At 43.9% G+C, this 19,293-nt stretch overlaps 1 protein-coding gene across 1 annotated transcript; it reads left to right on the forward strand.

Moving 5' to 3' along the window:
- Positions 1–156: 156 nt before the first annotated feature.
- YIPF7 (Yip1 domain family member 7) lies at positions 157–11,242 on the forward strand. Its single transcript, XM_070756731.1, has 5 exons — positions 157–257; positions 2,175–2,320; positions 6,162–6,307; positions 8,748–8,929; positions 11,080–11,242. Exons 1-5 carry the CDS (start codon positions 157–159, stop codon positions 11,240–11,242), a joined length of 738 nt encoding a protein of 245 aa, XP_070612832.1.
- Positions 11,243–19,293: the final 8,051 nt, after the last annotated feature.

Below are 19,293 nucleotides of genomic sequence, written 5' to 3' on the forward strand. Positions count from 1 at the left end.
TCAGGGAAGCTGTATAAATTCATTATTTTATTTCGAGAACAGCACCAGAAGTAAACTAAATAGGTCATTGTCGCTGCTCTGAAAATATTTCCTTGGGTAAAATACTTTCAGACATTAGTGCTTACAAACATTTTTTTTAAAAAAAACCTTTGTAGGATGACCGACTTTCTGCAGTTCGATATCGATTTTTACCAATCAAACTATGTTGCTGACAGTCAAGAGGAAAGCTCTGGAAGGACAGAAGGCGCTGGGAAAAAGTGAGACTATAAATTATTTTATTTTGGCATTAAAGCTGCATATTGTGTGTGTGTGTTTGTGTGTGTGTATGTACTCGTATATGTACTTGGGAGTCCCAAGATTGAGAACCACTGGTCTAAAGCATGGGTGTCCAATCTTGGCTATCACCAATCTTGGTGTGGACATAATAATAATAATAATAATAATAATAATAATAATAATAATAACAACAACAACAACAACAACAACAACAACAACAACAGAGTTGGAAGGGACCTTGGAGGTCTTCTAGTCCAGTGTTTCCCAACCTTGGCAACTTGAAGATATTTGGACTTCAACTCCCAGAATTCCCCAGCCAGCGAATGCTGGCTGGGGAATTCTGGGAGTTGAAGTCCAGATATCTCCAAGTTGCCAAGGTTGGGAAACACTGCTCTAGTCCAACCCCTGCTTAGGCAGGAAACCATACACTACTTCAGACAAATGGTTATCCAACATCATCTTAAAAACTTCCAGTGTTGGAGCATTCATAACTTCTGGAGGCAGACTGTTCAGCGGATTAATTGTTCTAACTGTCAGGAAATTTCTCCTTAGTTCTAAGTTGCTTCTCTCCTTGTTTAGTTTCCACTCATTGCTTCTTGTTCTACCCTCATAGGCTTTGAAGAATAGCTCGACTCCTTCTTCTTTGTGGCAGCCCCGAAATATTGGAACACTGCTATCATGTCTCCCCTGATCCTTTTTTTCCCATTAAACTAGACATACCCAGTTCCTGCAACAGTTCGTCATATGTTTCAGCCTCCATCCTCTTGGTTGCTCTTCTCTGCACATTTTCTAGAGTCTCAATATCCTTTTTGCATCGTGGGAACCAAAACTGAATGCAGTATTCCAAGTGTGGCCTTACCAAGGCCTTGTAAAGTGGTATTAACACTTCACGTGATCTTGATTCTCTCCCTCTGTTAATGTAGCCTAGAACTATGTTGGCTTTTTTGGCAGCTGCTGCACCCGGCTGGCTCATATTTAAATGGTTGTCCACTAGGACTCCAAGGCCCCTCTCACATATTTTTCAGAATATAAGACACACCTCCCCCACCCCAAAAAAAGAGGGTGGAAATGTTGGTGCATATTATGGGGCTACATGGGGCTACCTTTGAAAAGTGTTTGGAAACTTCAGATCGTGCAGAATGTGGCTGCGAGAGCTATCGTGGGGCTTCCCAGATTCGCCCACGTTTCTACAACACTCCATGGTCTGCACTGGCTGCCGATCAGTTTCCGGTCACAATTCAAAGTGTTGGTAATGATCTTTAAAGCCCTACATGGCATTGGACCAGAATACCTCTGGAACCGCCTTCTACCGCATAAATCCCAGCGGCCGATAAGGTCCCACAGAGTTGGCCTTCTCTGGGTCCCGTCGACCAAACAATGTCGTTTGGCGGGCGCCAGGGGAAGAGCCTTCTCTGTGGTGGCCCCAGCCCTCTGGAACCAACTCCCCCGGAGATTAGAACAGCCCCCACCCTCCTTGTCTTTCGCAAGTTACTCAAGACCCACCCTTATCGCCAGGCATGGGGGAACTAAGACATCCCCCCCAGGCTTTTTATATTTCATGTTTGGTATGTATGTGCTGTATGGTTTTTAATTGTTGGGGTTTTTATATATTTTTTATTATTAGATTTGTCCCATTGTTACACTGTTTCTTATTACTGTTGTGAGTCGCCCCGAGTCTTTGGAGAGGGGCGGCATACAAATCTAATTAATAATAATAATAATAATAATAATAATAATAATAATATACTGTACCTGTGCAACTCCCATAAGCAGGCTGGGGAATTCTGGGAGTCGAAGTCCACAAGTCTTAAACCGGCCAGGTTTGGTGGAAGAAACCTTCACTTTTCCATGGGGGTCTTCTCATTCCACCTGTTTTGAATGCTTTTCTTTGTTCCTAGATTCCAGCCAGGCCCTTGGCCGCAATCTGATACTTATTCTTCTCAACCACTCGAAGGTCAAATCTTTCAACCCGCAGATGCTCCTCCGTTTCCATCCAACCGGGCTTATTCCGATAGTTTTGAGGAAGAGCTACCGTTGCTCGAAGGTACAAAACCAAAACAGTTATACCATTTGTGAAAAAAATTCATGAAATACAGTGATACCTCATCTTACAAACGCCTCGTCATACAAACTTTTCGAGATACAAACCCGGGGTTTAAGATTTTTTTGCCTCTTTTTACAAACTATTTTCACCTTACAAACCCACCGCCGCCACTGGGATGCTCTGTCTCCAGACTTCTGTTGCCAGCGAAGTGCCCATTTTTGCACTGCTGGGATTCCCCTGAGGCTCCCCTCCATGGGAAACCCCACCTCCGGACTTCCGTGTTTTTGTGATGCTGCAGGGGAATCCCAGCAGGGGAATCCCAGTAGCGCAAAAACGGGCACTTCGCTGGCAACGGAAGTCCAGAAGTGGGGTTTCCCAGCGAGGGGAGCCTCAGTGAAATCGCAGCATCGCAAAAACACAGAGGTCCAGAGGTGGAGTTTCGAGAACTTCGGTGTTTTTGCGATGCTGCGATTTTACTGATGCTCCCTTCCCTGGGAAACCCCACCTCCGGACTTCTGTTGCCAGCAAAGTGCCCGTTTTTGCGCTACTGGGATTTCCCTGCTGGGATTCCCCTGCAGCATCGCAAAAACACAGAAGTCCGGAGGTGGGGTTTCCCATGGAGGGGAGCCTCAGGGGAATCCCAGCAGCGCAAAAACGGGTGCTTCGGCTGGCAAAAGGGGTGAATTTTTACCCCTTAACCCCTTAACTGCTTTTCCATTGATTCCTATGGGAAACATTGTTTCATCTTACAAACTTTTCACCTTAAGAACCTCGTCCCAGAACCAATTAAGTTTGTAAGACAAGGTATCACTGTAATTCCACAGGAGCCAAGTGAACAGAAACAGACATTTAGTTTATTCTTTGATCAAAGCGCCTTCCTAGAGGAGAAGCCCAAGAAGGCAAGACTACATATCCAAACACCCAGTTTTATATGGCAAAACATCTTCTCTATCCTGTTTTGTACAAAACATATTTCAGCTGACAGCTAAAAGCTCATTTCTGCAAACATACGAAGTTACATAAGTATACAAAAGTTCATTGGATTATAAGATGTTATTTTGGTTATATAACAAAATATGGCTGCACTTATGTTCCTTTCTTTACAAGAATAAATCACCTATTTTCTTCATTATCTCAGATCATTTGTAGCTTCTGGCTGTTGAATATTTCTCACAGATTTGAGACCAACCAATAATTTTCTTATCTTCCTCTTGTTCTCAATTCTATATTCCCTCTGCCATGCTGTCTATATGGGGCTACCTTTGAAAAGTGTTCGGAAACTTCAGATCGTGCAGAACGCAGCTGCGAGAGCCATCGTGGGGCTTCCAAGATTCACCCACGTTTCTTCAACACTCCATGGCTTGCATTGGCTACCGATCAGTTTCCGGTCACAATTCAAAGTGTTGGTCATGACCTTTAAAGTCCTACATGGCATTGGACCAGATTACCTCCGGAACTGCCTGCTACCGCACAAATCCCAGGGACCGATAAGGTCCCACAGAGTTGACCTTCTCCGGGTCCCGTCGACTAAACAATGTCGTTTGGCAGGCCCCAGGGGAAGAGCCTTCTCTGTGGCGGCCCCGGCCCTCTGGAATCAACTCCCCCCCGGAGATTAGAACTGCCCCCACCCTCCCTGTCTTTCGTAAACTACTCAAGACTCATTTATACCGCCAGGCATGGGGGAGATGAGATATTCAGTCCCCCTAGGCCATTACAAGTTATGCATGGTACGTTTGTGTGTATGTTTTATAATAAGGGTTTTTAGTTGTTTTATTATTGGATTGTTACATGCTGTTTTTATCATTGTTGTTAGCCGCTCCGAGTCTACGGAGAGGGGGGGGCATACAAATCCAATAAATAAGTAAGTAAGTAAGTAAGTAAGTAAGTAAGTAAGTAAGTAAAGAAAGAAAGAAAGAAAGAAACAAAGAAACAAAGAAACAAAGAAAGAAAGTTCCCTAATACTATGAATTTATAAAGTACATAAAATCTTTACTTTGCTGAACTTTTACTGAAAATCAACGTATTTCTTTCTTTGATCTCATGCGTGGACGTCCTTCTGGCAGCAAAAGGGTCAGCTTTCAAGGTGAAATGCATTTAAAATTATGTTCAGTCCGAAGGTGCCAAATCAAATGAAATAAATAAATAAAAATAAAAAAACAGGGGAAGGGTATGTGTGGAAATTCATTTTAATTTAATTTAATTTAATTTAATGGACTTCTATGCTGCCCAATCCCACTGGGACTCAAGGTGGTTTGCAACGAAAATAGTACATACAATAAACAAGTCAAATAATTAGTAATAAGAACAAAAACCCATAGTACTGTAAACCCAAAAAGAATTAACCAATCGAATCCACAATTATACCAAACAGTTGCAGTGGGACGTGATAAGATGTTTAATTTTAATTTATTGTCTTGCATTTGTAACCCTGGACACATGTTTATGTTTGAAATGACAGCGCCCCTATTTGCATAGGGAATAAAGACATGAAATCATATTTATGGCAACTACATCATGCAGTTTATTGCCTCTAGATGACAGCATTTCAGTAAATTTTGCCTATCGGGTTCTATCACGTTGCCTTTCCCTCTGTATTTATATGGCATAATCAGGCATCGTGCTATGATGCCCATAATTAACAAAAACGCTTCTATCATTTTGTTTCATGTTTCATAATAAATTTTCAGAAGTTCTTTTCTAAGGGTCAATTATTCCAAAACTTGAGAAAGTTTTTATTTATTTTATTTATTTATTTTGTCCAATACACAATGAGGGTTTTAGTGGGTATATATATTTATACACATAGTAAAATACATGGTGAAGGTTATAGAGGAGATACTCATAGTAAAATATATTAAAGAAATAATAGAAAAGAAGATATAGTAAAAGAACATATCAATGAAAGAATACAAGAAGAGATATAGGAATAGAAGAAAGGAATAGGAGATATAGGAGAGCAATAGGACAGGGGACGGAAGGCACTCTAGTGCACTTGTACTCGCCCCTTACTGACCTCTTAGGAATCTGGATAGGTCAACCGTAGATAATCTAAGGGTAAAGTGTTGGGGGTTTGGGGATGACACTATGGAATCCGGTAATGAGTTCCACGCTTCGACAACTCGGTTACTGAAGTCGTATTTTTTACAGTCAAGTTTGGAGCGGTTGATATTAAGTTTAAATCTGTTGTGTGCTCTTGTGTTGTTGTGGTTGAAGCTGAAGTAGTCGCCGACAGGCAGGACGTTGCAGCATATGATCTTGTGGGCAATACTTAGATCTTGTTTAAGGCGTCTTAGTTCTAGACGTTCTAGGCCCAGGATTGAAAGTCTAGTCTCGTAGGGTATTCTATTTTGAGTGGAGGAGTGAAGGGCTCTCCTGGTGAAGTATCTTTGGACATTTTCAAGGGTGTTAATGTCTGAGATGCGATATGGATGAGCTCAGCAGATCTACTCTGGTACACAGCTGCTAAGTTTTGATATTCCAAAGAATATAAAATACGGGCGAGAATCATCGAAATCTCGCTCTCATGCACATCTGCGCATGATATTTCATGGGCTGTGCATGTGCAGAAGCTGAATCTCATGCCAACAGGCACGTGCATGCCCACTGGACATGCGCATGCCCGCATTGACCTCAGAGGGCACATCGGTAGCGTCGAAGACGAGGAGCACCTCGCTGGGCGGGAGACCAAATTAAAATGTTCAATTATCTTATGCGTCATTAGAACATCACAGCCAGCTGATTATTTTTCTCTTTTGTTCCTCAACATTCCTGGTGAACCATTACACAAGGACTTCTTTCCCCTTACACAATGATGTTTTTTCCCCCCTGTTTTCTTTTGCAGAGCTGGGCATCAACTTCCACCACATTTGGCAAAAAACATTAACCGTGCTGAACCCTATGAAGCCGGCTGAAGTCAGCATTATGAATGAGACAGACCTGGCTGGGCCTTTGGTTTTCTGCTTGGCCCTGGGGTCAACATGGCTCTTGGTATGCTAAAGGTCTCTGCTCTAAGCAAATGTATCTGTCCAATCATGGACTCCAATATTATAGTTTTGCTGATAATGAAAAGCAAGGGAGACTACTATAGATGTATTTCAGGCTTATTTGCCTTCATCAGGTAGCCATACACTTACTGGGATTACGCACACACACACACACACACACACATACAGTGGTACCTCTACTTAAGAAAATAATTCATTCCGTGACCAGGTTCTTAAGTAGAAATGTTTGTTAGAAGCAATTTTTCCCAGAGAAATCAATGTAAAAGCAAATAATGCATGCAAAACCAGAATGCAGCTGCGAGAGCAGTCATGGGCTTCCCTAGGTATGCCCATGTTTCACCATCACTCCGCAGTCTGCATTGGCTGCCAATCAGTTTCCGGTCACAATTCAAAGTGTTGGTTATGACCTTTAAAGCCCTTCATGGCATTGGACCAGAATATCCCTGAGACCGCCTCCTGCCGCACGAATCCCAGCGACCGATTAGGTCCCACAGAGTGGGCCTCCTCCGGGTCCCGTCAACTAAACAATGTCGGTTGGCGGGCCCCAGGGGGAGAGCCTTCTCTGTGGCGGCACCGACTCTCTGGAACCAACTCCCCCCGGAGATCAGAACTGCCCCTACTCTTCCTGCCTTCCGTAAACTTCTCAAAACCCACCTTTGCCGTCAGGCATGGGGAAACTGAACATCTCCCCCTGGGCCCGCTGAATTTATGCATGGTATGCTTGTGTATGTGTATGTTAGTATAGGGGTTTTTTAAAACTTTTAATATTTTAATTAATTGGATTATGTATTGGATTGTTTTTTCACTTGTTGTGAGCCGCCCCGAGTCTTCGGAGAGGGGCGGCATACAAATCCAAATAATAAATAATAAAATAATAATAAAACCATTAGGAAAGAAATAAAAGCTTGGAATTTGGGTGGGAGGAGGAGGAGGAAGAAGAAGAGGAGGAGGACAGTTGCTGCTGAAGGAAGAAGGTGAGGTGAGGGGAATAAAAAAAACCTCCATAATTTTAAGGCTTAACAAAAAAGAGACTCTGAGACGGCGAGGAGGAGCACGTGCCTCCCATAGCCCCGGTGCGAGGCTGCCTCCCATATACTGCACCAGAGAGAGAAACCCAGGTGGGCGAGAGGGGGGAACCTCCCGCTCCTTTGACTGAAAGGCGGCTGCTGCTGCTACCTGCTTCCCCTTCCTTCCCATGCTGAAGGGCTCCCCTCTCCTCCCACTCGTTTGCTTTGTAGCTGGCGCCTTTCCTTCACTGTGGTGACTCCTCGGTTTGGCTGAAGCCGGCTGGAGCAAAGTGCCCCCTTTTGCCTTTCCACACGCAGACGCTCCGGGAGGCAACCTTGCACCGGGTGTGTGGGAGGCAGCGCGAGGGAATCATGAACCTGGGGTCTCGGCCTTGTAAGTGCCATTTCTGCCTTTTGGCAGCTCTGTGTGATCATGCTTTAAGAAGAGGATCCACCTCTTCTTCCTCATCACTGCTTTGAGGTGCTGGAAGTTCTGAAGGCCACGGCTGAACCTCTTTCCTCTGGCACCAAGTCCTCGCCGTCTTCTCCACCACCATCCTTGGGTGTTGTCTCAGATGGGATCCCCTACCAGCTGCATGAGCCCCTGGCGGGTCACAACAGAAAGAGAGCCAAGAGAGGAGAGAAAGAGGGATGGGGAGAGACAGGCAGGGAGAGAAAGAGAGAGAAAGAGGGAGAGGGAAAAGGGGAGAGAAAGAAGGGGAGAAAGAGAGAGAGGGAGAGAGAGGAAGAGGGAAAGGAAAAGAGTGCGAGAGAGAGAGAGTGCCAAGAGGGGAGAGAGGAAAAGAGAGAAGAAGAGGAAGAGACAGACAGGGAGAGAAAGAGAGAAAGAAAGAAAGAAAGAAAGAAAGAGTGAGAAAGAAAGTAAGAGAGAGCGAGAGAGAAAGAGAGCGAGAGCGAGAGAGAAAGAGAGAGAGAAAGAAAGAAAGAAAGAGTGAGAGAAAGTAAGAGAGAGAGAGAGGGAAAGAAAGAAAGAGTGAGAGAGAAAGTAAGAGATAGAGCGAGAAAGAGAGCGAGAGAAAGAAAGAAAGAAAGAGAGAGAGAAAGTAAGAGAGAGAGAGAGAAAGAAAGAGTGAGAGAGAAAGTAAGAGAGAGAGAAAGAAAGAAGGAAAGAAAGAAAGAGAGAGAGAGAGAGACGGGGGGACAGAAAGAGAGAGAACAAGAGAGGGATAGAAAGAGAGAAAAAGTGAGTGAGAGAGAGAGAAGGATCATCTCATTGGCCTCATCTTGGATGGGATCCACCACCAGCTGCACGGTTACTGGCAGGTCACAACACTTAACAACAGAAATTTGGGGTTCAGATGCAGTTGTATGTCGAGGATCTCCTGTATTGAAAAACAGGACAGCCTTTCTTCTCTAACTCAACCACCTTGCTCTTTTCTTTGTTGATTTCTGCAGGCAGGGAAAGTCCATTTTGGCTATGTCTACGGCACCAGTGTGATCGGCTGCCTAGCAATCCACGCTTTGTTGAATTTGATGAGCGTTGTAGAGGTTTCCCACGGCTGCGTCGCAAGTGTGCTAGGCTACAGTCTGTTGCCCATGGTCATCTTGTCTACCTGGGCTGTGTTTTTCTCCTTACAGTAAGTAGCCTCTGTTAGTACAAGGTACATGGTTGTTAGGGATTGCCATTGTAAACGGCATATTGTACACTTGTACTAAACTTGTAGTTAAAGAGTTAATGTGCACTCAAAGAGTTAACTTGTACTTGAAGAGTTAATATTCAAGGCTGTTTCATCACTTCCTCATTGAAGCTATAGAAGCTCTTTATTCAGCTCAGTCACTTCCTTTACTCTTTACTTTTCACTTTGCCTGAGAGAGGGGGAGGTGTGTTTACGCTTCGTGCGTATCTTCTTGTATTAGCTTCGTGCTTATTATCTACATTGTATTTTGCTTTGTGCTTCAATCTTGTAATTGCTCAGTGCTTATTATTCTGTATTTGCTTCGTGCTTATTCTGGATTGTTTATATTTTGTTTATATGTAAATAATACTTATTTAACTAAGTCTGTGTCTTGGCTTTATCACACATCCACACTCTGTTAAAATCCTCTGCTCAGTTATGTCGAAGGTTTCATAGCCTAGCTATACCGAGACAAACCAACAGCCTCTGAAAATGTTGTGAATGGAAAGAACTGGTGTTTGTTCAGACGTTTCGTGACCCAGCTAGTGAACATCAGCAGAGCTAGAAGGGAGTGTGGCTGGCAGAGAAAAGTAGTAAGACTATAGGATCCTCAATGTCCTCTGAGCTGGATTGTTTTCCTGCAGACATTTCATGACCCAATTCTATAATATCATCAGTATTAGAAGGGAGTGTGATTTGCAGAGAGAGAAGGAGAAAGACTATGGGGTCCTTGACGCACTCTGAGCTTAGTGGTTTTCTTGCAGACGTTTCGTGACCCAATGAGGCAAGAGCATCAGTGCTAGAAGGGGGTGGGATTTGCAGAAAGGAGGGGGTAGGAGGACTGTGGAGTCCTTGGTGCTCTTTGAGCTTGGTAGTTTCCTTGTAACTTTGAACGGCCACTAAATGAACCGTTGTGAGTTGAGAACTACCTATACTTTTATGAGCATTTTCCTTGGGGTCACACGCCCCTCTGGCATTGTTCCACCCCTCCAGGGGGGCCGTGCCCCACTATTTGAGAAGCACTACATTAATTTCTTTATAAACATAGTAACATATGAATTTACAGTATCATTAGCAGAGTTCTTCAAGCAGTTACCAATAGCAGAGAACAGTTAGTTTCATTTCAACAGAGCAGTACAGAGAGGACAGAGAACAGAGGAGGTGTGGTCATATGCTGTGGCAACACGGAGTTCCCTACAATCTGCAGGGAATCCCGATATCCATGTCACTGGGTGGGTGGGGGGTCTGGTTCCGTTGGAACTGGACCAGAACCACATTGTAGGGATGGGGAAGAAGTGGGACACTGTTGGTGACCTGGGAGGGGTTGGCAGAGGAAGCCGGCATAGAGCCCTCTACTGGAAAATGGCTTCAAACAAGCCATCCAAGCCACGGCATCCACAAGTGGTCTGTTTGACATGATTGAAGATCGGAGGAGGTCACCTGGGAAGGAAAATACAAGAGTGTGCTGGAGAGTAAGAAGACGTTAGTAAATAGAAGCTGGTGAATGCTTTTTCATCGATAGAAGCTAAATGGATTGTTTAAAAAGAAACTTAAGAGGAACAAAAGAACAGGAAAATTTAAAAAGCGTCTCTCTAGCCTACAGAGGATCATAGAGTGGGTATAATGCAGTACTGCAGGCCACTAAAGCTGACTGCTAGATCTGCAGGTCAGCGGTTCAAATCTCATCACCGGCTCAAGGTTGACTCAGCCTTCCATCCTTCCAAGGTGGGTAAAATGAGGACCTGGATTGTAGGGGCAATATGCTGGCTCTGTTAAAAAGTGCTATTGCTAACATGCTGTAAGCCGCCCTGAGTCTAAGGAGAAGGGCGGCATTAAAAAAAATGAATCAACCAACCAACCAACCAACCAACCAACCAACCAACCAACCAACCAAATAAATAAATAGAGTAATTGGAGAAGTGGTTAGCTTTCATTGGCTGACTTAGTTACTATGCCTATTCATTGGCTGATCTTGTTACCATTGGCTCTCCAAGTTCATGAATATCTTAACACATTGATTGAGTAGATTTATCTATAGAGTTAACTGGAAATTAACATGGGGTCTTCATTCTTTGCTCCTGATATCACCTGAACTGTTCTTCTTCTTTCAGAGGGGTCCTTGGGACTCTGGTGGCTCTGATCTTTATTGGATGGTGCAGCCTCTCAGCCTCCAAAATCTTCGCTTCCACGTTGGCTATGGAAGGGCAACAAGTTTTGGTGGCTTATCCTTGTGGTTTACTCTATGGACTTCTGGCCCTCATCACCATTTTCTGAGCTTTGCTGGCATCAAGTCTGCGGAGAGGGACGGCATACAAATCTAATAAACAAATAAACCAACCAACCAACCAACCAACCAACCAACCAACCAACCAACCAACCAACCAACCAACCAACCAACCAACCAATCGCCGGAGGTTACTACATCCTTTCTCTACTGCAGTGGTGGGGAATTACATCACTTTAAACATGCCTGGGATAAACATATATCCATCCTAAGATAAAATACAGAAAATAGTATAAGGGCAGACTAGATGGACCATGAGGTCTTTTTCTGCCGTCAGACTTCTATGTTTCTATCACTTTTGTTGACTTAAGGATTTCAACTCCCAGAATTCCTGGGGCAGCATGGGTGCCATCACCACCGTGCCATCGCTCTGCTGTACATTTCATTCCCAGAGCACTGTCTCATCTTTTCTCATCTTCCCATCTTTTTTCCTATCTTCTTGTGTTGGTTTTTTTTAATGATTTATCCATTGTGGTTTATAATTTATTGTTAGGACTCTGTTCATAATTGTTGGGTTGCCAATATATTGGCTGCAGATATTGCAGACTGCCAAAAGAGGGAGCTAGAGCTTATTTCTCCAAGTCACCCTCTCTGTTTCTCTTTGGCTATTCACTTTTTGTTCTGCATTTTCTCTGTATTGTAGTTATGTATTACAGCTAAAATGTGTTGAAGCTTGATATCTTTGTTTGTTGATTATGACAAAGACAGCTGGTAAGAACGACTGTGTACTGTAATATTTGGATTGTTATTCTGACTTATTATGTGTATGATTTTAGACTGTTTATCTGAATATGTTATTTCTCAAAATAAACTTTAATTCAAGTTAGTATATCTGTGTGTGGCTGAGTAGTTATTCACAACTAATCTCAATCTAAACGTTCCTGTGTGTGTGCAACCTTGGTAAACAAGGATTACTCTGCTGATACATTAACACTTATGATTAATGATTTTATCTAGTGTTTAGGAGTTATGAGCTATCACTTGCTGTTTGTATGTCTATGGAGATTCTTAGTCATCCAGGTTGTGGTTGCGCCAAAGTTGCTTTTTCAAGAGGCAACTGGACATTTTGTGTTTTTTTTCCTTTTGAAGTTGTTTCACTTCTTATCCAAGAAGCTGAAGAAGACCTGAAGAAGCTTCTTGGATGAGAAGTGAAATGTATTCAAAGAAAAACCAGAAAGTCCAGTTGCTGTTTATGCATACAGTATATTGAGAGCTTAAGTACTGGAGATAAATTCTTGGGTGTCCAATCACTTGGCCAATACAGAATTCTGTTCAGTTCTGTTCAATTCAGTTTGGTTCAGTTCTACCCCACCTTACTCTAACCTACCCTATCTACCCTATCTTACTCCACCCTACTCTACCCTATCTTTCTCTACCATATCTTACTCTAACCTATCCTGTCTTACTCTACCCTACCCAACCTTACTCTATCATACTCTACCCTATCTTACTCTACTCTACCCTACCTTACTCTACTCTGCCCTATCTTGGTCTACCCTACTCTAACCCATCTTTACCTACCCTACATTATTCTACCCTACTTTATCCTACCTTACTCTACCCTATCCTACCTTACTTTACCCTATCCTACCCAACCCAACCTTACTCGACCATACTCTACCCTATCCTACCTTACACTACCCTACCTTACTCTACCTACTCTACCCTACCTTACTCTACCTACCCTATCTTATTCTATCCTTCTCTACCCTATCTTACTCTACTCTACCCTACCTTACCCTACTCTACCTTACCCTACCCTATCCTACCTTACTCTACCCTTCCTTACTCTACCCTACTCTACTCTACCCAATCCTATTCCTTTGTTGCTTTGCATGTACATGGAGAGTTCTGCACCAGAGGCAAATTCCTTGTGGGTCTAACAGCAGCTGGCCAAATAAATTATTCAAATAAAGTTGCCAACTCTGGTCTAACTGCTTGTATAGATGACTAGCATGTGCATGGCAGTCATTTACTATATGTGAGTAGCATGCACAGCAACAAGTTCAAGCCTGGAAATTATCACGAAAGAGTCTTGGAAAAGGGGGAAAGAGAGAGAGAGAGAGAAAGAGAGATAGAGGAGGGAGGAGGGAAGGAGGGAGGGAGATCACGGTATCAATTTCTGTAGCCATCCATTTGTTCTCCTTAATGGTGTTCTCTTCTCTCTGCCTCCGATACGCATTAAACTTCATTAAGAATACAAGATTATACGATTTACATTTTATTTCCCTAATGGATGAAAATGAAATATAAGCAGGAAGAGAATGCTGGTAATTGCAGAGTGGAGGCTTTAAAGCTGTAGATGTTTGCTTTAAAAGCATGAAAAGATGAAGGGGTGGTTTGATTGTTGTTTGTTTTTATAAAAGTGCATATAAACATTTTACAAAGTGCAGGGAAAATAATACTGATCTTTAAAAGAAACCAGGACAGTATAGTGGTACCTCTACTTAAGAACTTAATTCGTTCCGTGACCAGGTTCTTAAGTAGAAAAGTTTGTAAGTACTGTAGAAGCAATTTTTCCCATAGGAATCAACGTAAAAGCAAATAATGCGTGCAAAACCATTAGGAAAGAAATAAAAGCTTGTAAATTGGGTGGGAGGAGGAAGAGGAAGAAGAGGAGGACAGAGGAAGAAGAGGAAGAAGGTGAGGTGAGGTGAGGGGAATAAAAAAAATCTAAAACTTTAAGGCTTAAAAAAAAAAAGAGGGACTCTAGGGCGGTGAGGAGGAGCATGCGCCTCCCATCTGGACTGCCAAAGCTTCCTTAAGCACCACCGAAAGACTCCTCTGGCAGCCCAGAAAAGCCCGAGATGGCTGGGATTAAAGGGGGAATGGCAAGAAACTGGCTGGGTCTTCATACCGCTCTCAAATTTCTAGGGAATTTTTTTCCGGGCTCGTGTTCTAAAGTAGAAAATGGTTCCTAAGAAGAGGCAGAAAAATCTTGAACACCCGGTTCTTATCTTGAAAAGTTCTTAAGTAGAGATGTTCTTAGGTAGAGGTATGACTGTTTTCGGAGGGAAGACTCTGTAGTATCACAGTACAGTAGTCCCTCGCTATATCGCGCTTCACCTGCCGCGGCTTCACTTCATCGCGGGTTTTGAAGTCAGCTTCATTTGAATGATTTTGCCATACAAACAAGCGCTAGAATCCCCCAGCGGGACTCCCAAATGATGAGTGGGGCAGGGACTGAGCTCCGGCGGAGGCCCGTCCCCTCGTTCAATCCCCCTCGCCAGCGCTAGAATCCCCCAGCGGGACTCCCAAATGATGAGCGGGGCAGGGACTGAGCTCCGGCGGAGGCCCGTCCCCTCGTTCAATCCCCCTCGCCAGCACTAGAATCCCCCAGCGGGACTCCCAAATGATGAGCGGGGCAGGGACTGAGCTCCGGCGGAGGCCCGTCCCCTCGTTCAATCCCCCTCGCCAGTGCCGAAAGGAAAAAAAAGAAAGGAACGCGACGCGGCGGGGATTTCCAGACTGGGCTCGAGGGCGGAAGAGGAAGTGCTCGAGGGCGGAAGAGAGAGAGAGAAAAAAGAAACAGCCGGGGCAGCTCACCAGGGACTTTACAGCCGGGGCAGGGCAAAAAACACAACATTTGGCCGAACTGCTGCAAAGAACAGAGTAAGTAGTAGTGGGGGGGAAAGGTTAGCCGGCAGTTGCTCGCCTCCAGGCATCCGGAGCTGGTGGGAAGGAGGATAAATTCCCCATCGCGGATTTCACCTATCGCGGCAAGGTCTGGAACGTAACTCCCGCGATAGGTGAGGGATTACTGTATTACAAATAGGGCATGGATAGCCTAGAGAAAAGGAGGGCCAGAGCGGACATGATAGCAGTCTACAGGTATACGAGGGGTTGCCACAGAGAGGAGGGGACCACTTTATTCTCCAGAGCACCGGAGGGCCGGACGAGGAACAACGGCTGGAAGCTGACCAAGGAGAGATTCAACCTGGAAATAAGGAAGAACTTCCTGACGGTCAGAACGATCAACCTACCAGCGGACGTTGTGAACTCCAATACTCTGGACATTTTAAAGAGGAAATTGAACTGCCATTTGGCTGGGATGCTATAGGGTTCCTGCTTAGGCAGGGGGTTGGACTTGATGACCCGCATGGTCCCTTCCAACTCTATCAATCAATCAATCAATCAATCAATCAATCAATAAATAATATATTGATTGATGACCAACAAGCAAATATCGGGATATCTAGTAACATCAGATGCATCACTAGAAGGCAAACATCACAAAACTGCATCTGACGTATTGTGGCCGTATCACGTGGGGGAATTCACCAGAAAAAGCAGGTTTGTTGGGAAGAGTTAGCATCAAAGAAATCCAGAGGTTAAGAGGTCTAGAGGTTAAAGCTACTGCATTACAGGCAGACTTCCCAGGTTCAAATCCCAGTAAGAGTATGGCTAGCTGATGACCGCAAAATAGCTTGAAATAAATCTATACTTGTCTCCCTTCCTTTTCATTATCAGCAAAAACACACACACACACACACACATATATATGTATATATACTGCTCAAAAAAATAAAGGGAACACTCAAAGAACACATCCTAGATCTGAATGAATGAAATATTCTCACTGAATACTTTGTTCTGTACAAAGTTGAATGTGCACAACAGCAGGTGAAATTGATTGTCCATCTATGTTGCTTCCTAACTGGACAGTTTGATTTCACAGATGTTTGATTTACTTGGAGTTATATTGTGTTGTTTAAGTGTTCCCTTTATTTTTTTTGAGCGGTATATATCAGCATTTTAAAAAAATAATATTAAAACCACACTTTTCTCTGAAATGCATTCCTTTGAGACTCTTCTTGTCATTTTTATAATAAATTGTTATTATAATGTGTCACAGTTATGTCAGTATAAAGGAGCCATTTTAGAACAGACCTAAATAAATAATGCTATGGTATGTCACATCTGAATAAATGAATATTTTTCACATGCCACCATGGTGATTCTGACACCCTATCAGAAGGCATGATTTATTCATATTGCTACAATAAACAAACAAAAATATTGGAAAGGTAATGCATCAGAATCCACGATCATGTTTACCTAACGTTTATCTATTAGATTTACTTAATCAATTCAACTTCAACTATTCTATTAGACTGACTTACTCAGTTAAACTTAAAATTCCCCAAATCAGAGATAAAGACTGAATTTCTATAAAGCCATGGAGGTACAGTGGTACCTCTACCTAGGAACGCCTTTACTGACAAACTTTTCTAGATAAGAAGATTTTTTTTGCCTCTTCTCAAGAACCATTTTTCACTTACAAACCTGAGACTCCGAAACTGTAACTGGAAAAGGCAGGGAGAAGCCTCCGTGGGGCCTCTCTAGGAATTTCCTGGGAGGAAACAGGGTGGGAAAAAGGTGGGGAGAAGCCTCCATGGGGCCTCTCTAGGAATCTCCTGGGAGGAAACTGGGCTTCCACCTTCCCTGTGGTTTCCTCAATCACACGCATTATTTGCTTTTACATTGATTCCTATGGGAAAAATGGCTCCTTCTTACAAACGTTTCTACTTAAGAACCTCGTCACGGAATGAATTAAGTTCATAAACGGAGGTACCACTGTAACTCATTGTGCCAGATCAATCAGTTCGATCTGTTCGGAGTCAACATTGGTAAGCAAAGTTTGCCCATGATTTCTGCATCACGTTGTGAAATCCATATTGTTTACACCAGTGATTCCCAACCTTGGCCACTTGAAGATATTTGGACTTCAACTCCCAGAATTCCCCAGCCAGCGAATGCTGGCTGGGGAATTCTGGGAGTTGAAGTCCAAATATATTCAAGTGGCCAAGGTTGGGAAACACTGGTTTACACCATCCTATTAAATTGGTTTTAAAGAAGTTAGAAGAGAATATTTGTAGCTCAGGATTGAACCTGGTGATCCTTGGTGTTCTCTGAGCTTGATGGTTTTATTCTAGGCTTTTCATTTCCAAACTACCACATTTTTCGGAGTATAAAGTGCACCAGAGTATAAGACGCACCTTAGTTTTTTGGGAGGAAAAGAGTGCGGAGGCGCATCGGGCGTGCACAGCTGTGCACGCATCACAGCTGTGCACGCATCCAAGGGCATGGGGTGAGGTATCATCAATACGCCTATGATACCCAGTTATACATCTCCACCCCATGTCCAGTCAACGAAGCAGTGGAAGTGATGTGCCAGTGCCTGGAGGCTGTTGGGACCTGGATGGGTGTCAACAAACTCAAACTCAACCCAGACAAGACGGAGTGGCTGTGGGTCTTGCCTCCCAAGGACAATTCCATCTGTCCGTCCATTACCCTGGGAGGGGAACTACTGACCCCCTCAGAGAGGGTTCGCAACTTGGGCGTCCTCCTTGATCCACAGCTGACATTGGAACATCATCTTTCGGCTGTGGCGAGGAGAGCGTTTGCCCAGGTTCGCCTGGTGCACCAGTTGCGGCCCTATTTGGACAGGAAGCCACTGCTCACAGTCACTCATGCCCTCATCACCTTGAGGTTCGATTACTGCAACGCTCTCTACATGGGGCTACCTTTGAAAAACGTTTGGAAACTTCAGATCGTGCAGAACACAGCCGCGAGAGCTGTCGTGCGGCTTCCAAGATTCACCCACGTTTCTTCAACACTCCATGGCTTGCATTGGCTGCTGATCAGTTTCCGGTCACAATTCAAAATGTTGGTTATGACCTTTAAAGCCCTACATGGCATGGGACCAGATTACCTCCGGAACCGCCTGCTACTGCACGAATCCCAGCGACCGATAAGGTCCCACAGAGTTGGCCTTCTCCGGGTCCCGTCGACTAAACAATGTCATTTGGCGGGCCCCAGGGGAAGAGTCTTCTCTGTGGCAGCCCCGGCCCTCTGGAACCAACTCCCCCCGGAGATTAGAACTGCCCCCAACCTCCCTGTCTTTCGTAAACTACTCTAGACTCATTTATGTCGCCAGGCATGGGGGAGTTAAGATATTCCTTCCCCCTAGGCCATTACAAGTTATGCATGGTATGTTTGTGTGTATGTTTGGTTTTATTATAAGGGTTTTTAGTTGTTTTATTAATTGGATTTCTACATACTGTTTTTTATCATTCTTGTTAGCTGCCCCGAGTCTGCGGAGAGGAGCGGCATACAAATCCAATAAATAAATAAATTTCCTACTGGAAAATTGCCAAAATCTCGCTCTCTCTCGCGTCCTCGTGTGAGATTTTGCTTTCTGCACATGCCCAGAAGCCAAATCTCACGCCAATGGGTGCGCAGGTGCCCAGAACAGCCTCAGAGGACGCACCAATAGGAGGTAAGATGAGCCACCCTTCACTGAGCATGCACATGTATTCACCTTGGCCCTTCATGCACTCCGCTTATTCCAGTGTGAAAAAAATGTATTTTAAATGAAATTACCACGATTGTGAAAAATCAGCACAACGGGACAAGGCTGTAAGAACGTTTCATTATAGCCTGACATGAGCAAACAATACATTTCAATGTGCTGGGAAGCCGGTTTCTCTTTTATTATGTTGTATATATTTTTTTTTTAAAAAGAGAGAAATAGCTTTGTAAAATTCCATTGTTCCGTACATCATTTACAGGGATGTTTGATTCTTAAAATTGGCACTAAACTACCGCCCGTTCTCATCGCGGAAACCATGCTTTGCAAGAACGAAGGTAATTCCTAAATATATCTTGTGGAAAGCAGCATTCAATTGGCCCCTTGCAGTATTCAAAACACCGCCATTCCACCAGGAACGAATTTGCAACAAACAATATATCCCCAGGAAACGCATCCTCCTTGCAGAATGCAAAATATTACGCCAGAGTTAATGAGCATCATAAAACACGAGATGCTGCGGGATGAATGAAATATCGGAAAATGAACCTTTCTCCCAGCATTCCATCCATTGATTCCAACTTGCTTGAATCATTTGAGTGGTGGGCTCTTTGCATAGAGCTGCTAGGTTTGGTGGGGGTGGGTGGGGGAGTGACGTTTAAAATTTGCAACCTCATGCTTTCATACCTCTCTCCGTGGAAAGTTTTCAGTCTCAAAAGAGCACCGGAA

The sequence above is a fragment of the Erythrolamprus reginae genome, chromosome 7, assembly GCF_031021105.1.
Source record: "Erythrolamprus reginae isolate rEryReg1 chromosome 7, rEryReg1.hap1, whole genome shotgun sequence".
Classification (NCBI taxonomy): Eukaryota; Metazoa; Chordata; class Lepidosauria; order Squamata; family Dipsadidae; genus Erythrolamprus; species Erythrolamprus reginae.